Genomic DNA, 8604 nt, shown 5'->3' on the forward strand with positions numbered 1-8604 from the left:
TTACAGATTTGCGCAAAACTTAAGCGATATTTTCAAAATGACGATAAAACACAATTGCGAGATGACTGTTTCCATTGAGAGATGTTCTGTGACTTCTCCTCTGGTGTTAACATCCCAGTAACCATAGCAATGGATGTTTAAAACATTAGCAGTTTTATTTCTATTGCAGCCACCACACTAGCTGTCATTATTTCCAATCCAAGGCCACGTTTTTTTCTAAATTGACATGTTTCCATTAGGCATATTCTATATTCTTAATTTCAATTTACAGTTAGAAGGTTCATGGAAACCTGTCTAGTGATTGAACAAAGGAGCATTCAATTGCTTTTCCACTCCACACGCATAAAACACAACGCCAATTTTCAGCACATAACCACCAATAAAGCCTCGCCAGCTACAAGAACAGAAACAGTCATAAGCTCACACTGAAACAACTCGGTAGGAAAATATAGTATAAAACTTTTGTACAAATAAAAGAAACCTCAGAGACGGTAAAGAAAAGAAAACAAGTAGGCATTGCAAAACAAACACAGTGACAAAGTGGCTAGTGTGATCAATGTTCAGTATGTGTTTTATTTTGACTCTTTTTTCATAATCATTTTATTAACAAAAATAGAAGCTTTGAGTTATCTTTGAAAAGCCGGCAAGCTTGGGCCCCCGGTGTAAGACGCGGGGCCCGACGAAAACTAGGAGAGTATAGTAGACAGCTCTGGTTTTGGTTTGAAGGGACTGTACAGTGAGGGATCTATATACACAACATCCATCAGGATCTTCTACAGACATTGAAAGGCTTCTATAGGCGTTACATCAAATGCAAAAAAAACCATTTACGAATATTAGACAGCTAGATAAAGGAAATGTACAGTTGGAACTCAGTGGGCTTCATCTTAAAGCAGAAGTTGACATTGATGTTGGATTCAGTTTAAGTCATTGTCAAGTTTCTTTTGGTTGATAATTTGAAGTCAACATTCACCTTTTGGCTGCTCTCTATGGCACAACAATAACAGATAGATACAGAGAAATCTTGGTGAAAATCTTCATTGTTTTTTTGGAGATACTGATTGAGAGTTGGATTAAACAATGCCTGTATGGCAACATATTTTATCATTTTCTCCAAATAATTAAGCTAAGAAACTGGTCGTTCCTGTGGTGCTGCTGCTGAGACGTCTGTGATGCAAGAAGAGGATGCTGAATGGAAACCTGCAGGCACTCAAGTAAGGACTTAACCTGAGCTATTCCAGAGGTGCAGAATATATCCAGTTGTAACATCGGTGTTGCGTGGCTCAATACAGTCCCACTGCAGCCCCCTTCATTCCCAAAAAACACTAACAAGAAGTGTGAAGAGAAGAACAAGAGGAAGGAGGTTAGATGTTGGAAGATGAGAGACGAGACAGGAAAAGAGCAGAAACACGACACAACTTGACAACTAAATGTCCGAGTTGTACGCCGAGCGCTGAGAGCAGAGGACTTTAAAGAACAGAGAGAAGGAGACTCTACAGAGACACTTGAGGAGGCCCTTTAGACCGTGGACAGACAGAAAGAGGAGACATCTCTGCTGTGCAAGCACACTGAGCCCAATCACAACCAGACCATGCAGCAGGCACACAGCACAGCTGCAGCAGTTTATCAGCTACAAGCTGCTGCATTCACAGCCAGCAACAGTTTTTCAGCGAGGGGGGAAATTTAACAGTTTGACAACCTGTACTGAGTAACCATGGACATATTCATCTGCCTGTAAGACGCCTCATAACATCAGTCCCTGGCCTACTGTCTGGCCTCGTCAATCACTCACAAGCTAATGTGCAAACCACAAAAATAGAAAACAAAAAAAAAATCCACCCGCACCAATTCAAAGTGAACATTAGTGACTCTTCTCCTTCATATCGTGCCGCTCCGCTCTCAGTGTCCGTGTGTGTGTGTGTGTGTGTGTGTGTGTTGACACTCAGGAGCGTTTGAGCAGTGCCAGCCTCTGCAGCAGCTGCATCTGTCTGGATTTCAGCTGCTTCCTCTCCTGAGCCTTCTGCCGCTCGCTGGCGTGCAGCTGCTGCAGGTACTCAGTGGCTCGCATCAGGATTGCCACTTTGGGCGTCTTGGGGCAGTCCGCTAAGCCAGGGATCTCATCCCGCAGCGACAGGAAACGCGAGCGCAGGTCGTTCCTTCGCTTGCGCTCGAGGAAGTTGTGCGCCCTGCGTTTGTCTGTGTCCTCGCAGTCGGGGGACTGGGGGCTGGAAAGCTGGTAGAAGGAGTGCGGCTTGGAGGGGGAGCTTTGGGAATGGGGGGAAGAGGAGGAGGAGGAGGAGGAGGGAGGAGACGAAGGGGACATGGAGGTAGGAGAGGAGGCGCTGAGGTTAGGTGACTCTGACCTGACTCCGGCCACGGTCACAGGACACTTCCTGCTGTCTAAGTTCAGAGGCGTGTGGCCAGGCCGCGGCTGCTGCTGATGAGAGTTCTGGTGCGGCTGCGCGGCCTGAGACGACACCTCGTTACGGAGCCTCTTCCGCGGCGGCTCAGCCGGTGGAGGCAGCGTGTCCGGGGAGGGGGCAGCATAGTTGTGCTGCTGTTGGTGGATGGAGATGTGGAAACGCTTCATGCCGGGGTCCAGGGGGTCTGCACGTACTGTTATGGTCACTGGTTTGCGGGTGTTGACCAGTCGACGAGGTTTGCGTTGCTGCTTGTGCTCCACTGTCACCACGTCGATCTCCTCTTCATCCTCATCCTTGTCATCCTCATCATCTGAGAGGGCAAAGCAGAAGGTTTAAAATCATGTGTGTGCTCATATGAAACATGTGCTAATGACTGCAGGCAACAGCTGAGGTGGGAAACACTCGCCCTCACCTCCTGCCACCCCACACCAATCACATGCCTCCGTAAAAACCACTTCACACATCCTCATAACATACACATGATCTCACACACACTGCAGGATCCACACAGTCACAGCCATGATTCAGTGCATGACGTCAGCTCCCACTCTCACTCTTAAATCTGACTTCATCTTGTTAACTGCCTTGAAATGGAAAGTAAAAACTACTTACCTTAATTTAAGTTGAATTTATATTGAATTGTTTACTAATGATTTTGCTGTATTAACTTAATTTTGTTAAGTTGCTGCAACTTAAAAACATCATGTGAAATGACATTGTTCTAAGTGTTAGCAACTTCAGTAAACCAAGTTAATCTGACTTAACTTGATGACAAACAAGATTTAGCCAATAATGAAGCTAGAAGATCTGCCAGCTCTGTTTTTTTAACATGCTTATGAAAATATGAATGAATAATTTGCGACTAGCAGAATGCAGATAAGAAAACTTGTTTTACCTAAGTTGCTAAACTCAGAAAGATTGATTTATGTGTCATTTTTTAAGTTGCAACAAAATTATTACAAAAAAGGAAATGAGTTTCTTAGATTTTTTAAAGTAAAATGCACTTGTCAGTTTTTGTAGTGCAGGTGCATATCAACCTATATTTTACCAAAAAAAGGAATAAAAATCATTGGTGCACCTTAAATAGTTTGCAGAGAACATATTTGTTTTGCTAACATGTATTTTTATTTGCACTTAAAGCTACCCTGAAAAAAGGGGAATTTGTAAAAATGACATTCCATTGTGTGAAATTGAACTAGGATAACTGCTTGTTAATTCTGATGTAAAAAGTTATCAGACTAAATGTTGAGAATCTAACTTTTACTTGTTTATTTTACTTTGGTTGTGTATAATTTTGTTTGATTGTTACAAACAGAAATCATTATTTTATTGTATGTGAAAAAGTGCTCATTGTAGATTTTTTAAAAATAAACAGCACTTGACATATTTAGTTTGCTCAAACTAAACTTAAAAACTTACTTATTTTACTTAAACTTACTTTAATCCAGAGTCTCTTTTTTTTTTTCACTGTACGTCTCGTTAAAATACGCCAACTTGTATTCAATGCGGGTTTGAAACCGTTTTCTGCTCTATTTACCAGAGTGGAGACGGGGTATTAAACATGTGGAAATGTCTCATCGACTTGAATTCCGCTAAATGACAAGACTCCTGGGAGATCTTTAATACTCTTGTAAATTGTTTTAAAGTCATTGCACCTGTGTGGATTTGACTGCTCAGTAATCTCTATATGATCAGCCAGCATAGGAGGAGACAACAAAGAGCTGTCCTTATTATCGTCAACAGCATTTATATAACAAAATATGACATCTCATAACACAGGGCGTACAGAATTGATTCCCCGCAAGTAGCACTAATGGCTCTTTATTAGAGCCTCTAAGCATTTCCTGTATGACTGCTCATTCTCCTCCTCTTTGAGCGTATATTATTCTGTGAAATGCTGTGAAACACTGCCTCAAAACTCACGTCAAAGAATTCTGCATGCCCAGCCGACCTCCTAAACGGCTAATTCCGCTCTATTCACAGCGCGGGCTGGCTCAGACCAAATCCACCCACTGACACAATTGGCGCCGCAGCCTGTTGAGCGCAGGAATGCAGCAACAAGTTCCCTTTGTGACATTCCACACACCATTATGCACGGTCCAGGCTCAGCATCACATGGCAGCCTACACACCAAGCTCCACCATATGGCCTCACAGAGTGCAGGAGCAGCTCTGGAGTCAAGGGGGAGAATTTGGGATAAGACTGGGTGATATTCCTTCACCTCCGTGTTCCATAGATAATAATGAACTGCTGTCAGACGGGAGCCAGGGGGAGCGCAGAGGATATTGTTATCAGCAGGGAGACTGGAGGAGCAGGGAGAAAGAGGGCAGCTGGTCTGCTGGAGCCAGGCCAGGCAGCACATGTTTCGATGGGCGTGTCCCTCTCTGGCCTTCAAGCGTGTGTTGCATGCACCAAGGTAACACAATGCAGTCATAGTGTGCCATGCTGGACCTTAGTGCCAGATTATGGCTGATCACAGCTAAATATTAACTGAATGAGAGAGACAAACAGGACACCTGAGGACAAACTAAGTCCTCAGTCACCCTTACAAAAGATTACTTGGATAAAATGTGTAAACAGGAAAATATAGAGAAACTATACTAATTAGGGATGCACAATTTGATTTTTTTTTCTTCTGATATCCAATCAGCTGAAAAAGAACAACTCATTTGGCTGATAGATATATCCACTTTTTCACCATCTAATTTTATTTCAAGTCTCTTCTGCAGTGGAATTATCATATTATGCATACTCCTATCATGGTGGCCCACCATAGACTGTATATGTGTATGCTGAAGTGCATTGAAGACGTCATTTGGAGCCAAAGTCTGCGCAGAAGTGACAACCGTGGTGGTGGAGTTCACGTGAAAAAACACCTGTCCAACCAATTGCCAGCAGCCTCATTAAAAGCGAGCGCACAGATTGGTTGTCACAGCTGTCAATCATGGCAGAAACTCCCCTTTTTGTGTCATTTAATAACTCATTAAAACCGAATTTATCATAAAAAAGAATACTTGAACAAACATCAGGGTGATGAGAACTACCTTCAGTAACAGAAACCATCTTTAGGAAAACTTTTTTTGGCATGCACTTTGAGTTATTAGTTTGGCCTTCATCCCAGTCACTAACATGGAGGGGCGGGCTTTATGACCTATACTGCAGACAGACACCAGGGGGCGATCCAGATTGAAAAGCCACACTTCAGGGGAGCTGTCATATCGTCCATCTTTATATACAGTCTATGTAGCCCATCAGCAGATGGAGACACAAAATACAATGCTTTTCAGTATATGTAATATTTATTCATTGTGCAATATAAGAAGTCAACTTAAGATTGAAATTCTGTACGTTACCTTTGTCAATTAAAAAAAAATAGGTTTGTAATATGGGCAAAAAAATCAGCATGTCAGCCCATTTCGATATTTCGTTCTAAAGCCAATATCTACTGATACTGATGCCAAAATCATCTTGCATCCCTAATTCATATCTTTTTAAAAGAATTAAATAAATACTTTAGAACACTATCATAAGGTGGATTATGGTCACTAAACTATCTGCAGAGCATCACAGACACAAATAGTAACAAAAAGCTGACTTCACCACAAACTAGAAGTCAAAGATGAACTTGTCCTCCACACAGAGAAGTCCTACATCGTTAATATTACTGACCTGATGAGTCGGTGTGAGAATCGGAACCAGAGGACACTTGTTTCTTGCATCCACTGGTTAACGGGAAAGTGAGCACGGCAGCTGGGTCCACACAGTCCACAGCCAGTCCACTCAGGGCCGATGCTTCGCCAGGGGCACCCTGTGCTCTCCCTGGAGAGGGGACAGCCGAGCTGGCTGCCACTTTGGCAACAGCCCCTGTCCCGGGACAGGAGGCGCACCGCTCCCCTACAACTCTCTCCAGCTGTTGTCCGGCAGAGAAGCCGCTCCACATGCAGTCCTGGATGATGATGGAGCTCAGGTTCCCAAACGAGTCACTGGCCGTGGTCAGCTTGCAGGGCAGGTCCTGCTGCTGGTCGTCCTCTTGTCCTAAGAACTGAGACACCCACTCCAGCTTGTCTCCAAGAGATGGGCACAGCAGCCTGCCAGACCCCTCCACCGCCCGGATGGGGGACATGGGCGGGGTTGGGACCAGCTCGAATTTCTTCCATATGTCCTCACTGGGCGCGGTGGATTTGAAGAAATCCTCGTCTGGGTCGTGGTGGTCGTCATAGAAATAATGTTGGTAGTGGTCGAGGTGGTCCATGTCCCAGCTGTCATAACGAGGCGCGGTGGAGCTGATGCCCGGCATGGGGACTGCAGGCCGGGGGGTAATCACTCCCTGTTCCCTGTGACTGCAGACGGAGACAGGTGGACCACAACTGAGACTTATTCTCCTCAAAATAATCCTGACCATGCATAATGCAGCAAAAACAGTTTTCTTTAACATTTTTGAAAACAGTACACTCAGTGGCCAATTCATTCAGTTAAGTTTGCGCATTAAGTGGCAAGTAATGACCTTAATTTACAAATTAAAGTCATGAGACAAGTAGGTATAAATCAGACAGACTAAAAAAAAAAAGATTTAAAAAAATAAAAATAAAATAAAACAGACACAAATATGAACACACAGGGGTTTACGCAATTAGTTATAAGGCATTAAGATTTGCATATATTAATAGTTTTGATTATTTTTAAATGTGATACTGTTTTCAGATCTTCTATCTAGATCTTATTATTTTAAAGTTGTATATGAATGATGATATTTTATTATATTAATATAAAATGTAGTTAAATAAAGAGCAATTTAATTAATTATATATCTATATACATACATACTGTTCAACCTTGGAAATCATGTTCTTTGAGTGGAATGCGCTTGCCAAAATGTTTTTTGGAGATCCAACTGAAAATCAGTCCATGTGCAAGTTGAAAAAAATGAGTGTTGTAACATTTCTACCACACTGTTACAGAGGGTGCACATGTCATCCATATCTGAAGTGCATCTATGAGTACTAGATTACACTGGATAGTATCTGTGTATAAATAATGCATCAGACTTGACCTGTTATCTTATTTACAGTTAAATATTGTCCCACCTTTCAGAGAAAAGACCCGCTGAGGTGGACCAGATAAACGAGCTAGAACGATCAGAACACAGTGTGCCAATTAAGACAAGAGTCCTTGTGAGGTCACAGTGGCACAAAAACTGCTCATTTTTCGGGCACAAATCGTGCTCCGGTCGTCCGATCTGTGCTTAGATGCAAAAAGTTAAAGTTAAACTCCTCTGCGTTGCTGCTGAGAAGTTCAAGTTTCGCAACAGTGTTTCATTACATAACACTGCTTTAGTAGTATGCTGTGACAGAGGGGAGAGGACAGGGAGGGAGGCGGCGGAGGGGGGAGTCTATTTTCTGCTGACTGCTCAGCAGCAAATAAGACTGATTCAGGGTGATTGAAACAGATTACTTGGATGGACAGGTATCCGTGCGGAGTGCGGAGTGTGTCTGTGTGTGTTTGAGTGTGTGTGTGCGGCTCCTCCTCGGTGATCAGGCTCACAGAACTCAGCTGCGCCTCAAACTGCGCTTAATTAAGCGGCACGCGCGCGCTCATAAACTGCAAAACCTAAACTTCACGCGCTTCGTTTGTTGTGTGAAGTCTCTGTTGACGTGCCCGCGTGCTGGGAGAAGTTGCGGGAGAGATCAGAAATACTTTTACCTGGTGCTGAGAGTGAGAAAGCCGCGCGCTCCTTCATAGATCCGCCGTGCGCAGTGTTAGAGTCCACACAACAGCAGGAGCACCGACTCCCTCCGTGTGATCCGCCTCCGGTGTGAGCGTTACAGCGGACCCTCCCGGTGTCTTTTCTCCGTTTGTAAACAGTCTATGAGGTGAATGAGTCCGTGTGGTGGCGGTGTCCCGCTCTCAGGGCTTCACGGCTCCGGCTGCGGACACTTTGTTTGCAGACTGCTGCACTGTGTGATCCGGGGGAAGGACGGCTGGCTGTTATGCATAAAAGGCGGGTCGTAGTAGCAGAGCCACGCCCGCTGCTTAAAGGCGCAGCACGCTCAAAAAAAGACGCAAGATGTGCAGGCGGGAGAGCGCACGGTTACATATGGCAATGATTTCATAAGATGACACTGTTCTGCTCCTGCTGTAATTATGCAAACATAATAACAAAGCGCGTGCGAGTAAACACAGT

At 44.0% G+C, this 8604-nt stretch overlaps 1 protein-coding gene across 1 annotated transcript; it reads right to left on the bottom strand.

The window, feature by feature from the left end:
• Nucleotides 1–201: 201 nt before the first annotated feature.
• Nucleotides 202–8366, bottom strand: myclb (MYCL proto-oncogene, bHLH transcription factor b). The gene is made up of 3 exons (XM_042506926.1): nucleotides 8124–8366; nucleotides 6093–6763; nucleotides 202–2733 (listed from the first exon to the last, which is right to left on the bottom strand). Exons 2-3 carry the CDS (start codon nucleotides 6718–6720, stop codon nucleotides 1943–1945), a joined length of 1419 nt encoding a protein of 472 aa, XP_042362860.1. The 5' UTR covers nucleotides 6721–6763; nucleotides 8124–8366; the 3' UTR covers nucleotides 202–1942.
• Nucleotides 8367–8604: the final 238 nt, after the last annotated feature.

The sequence above is a fragment of the Plectropomus leopardus genome, chromosome 18 (assembly GCF_008729295.1).
Source record: "Plectropomus leopardus isolate mb chromosome 18, YSFRI_Pleo_2.0, whole genome shotgun sequence".
Lineage (NCBI taxonomy): Eukaryota > Metazoa > Chordata > Actinopteri > Perciformes > Serranidae > Plectropomus > Plectropomus leopardus.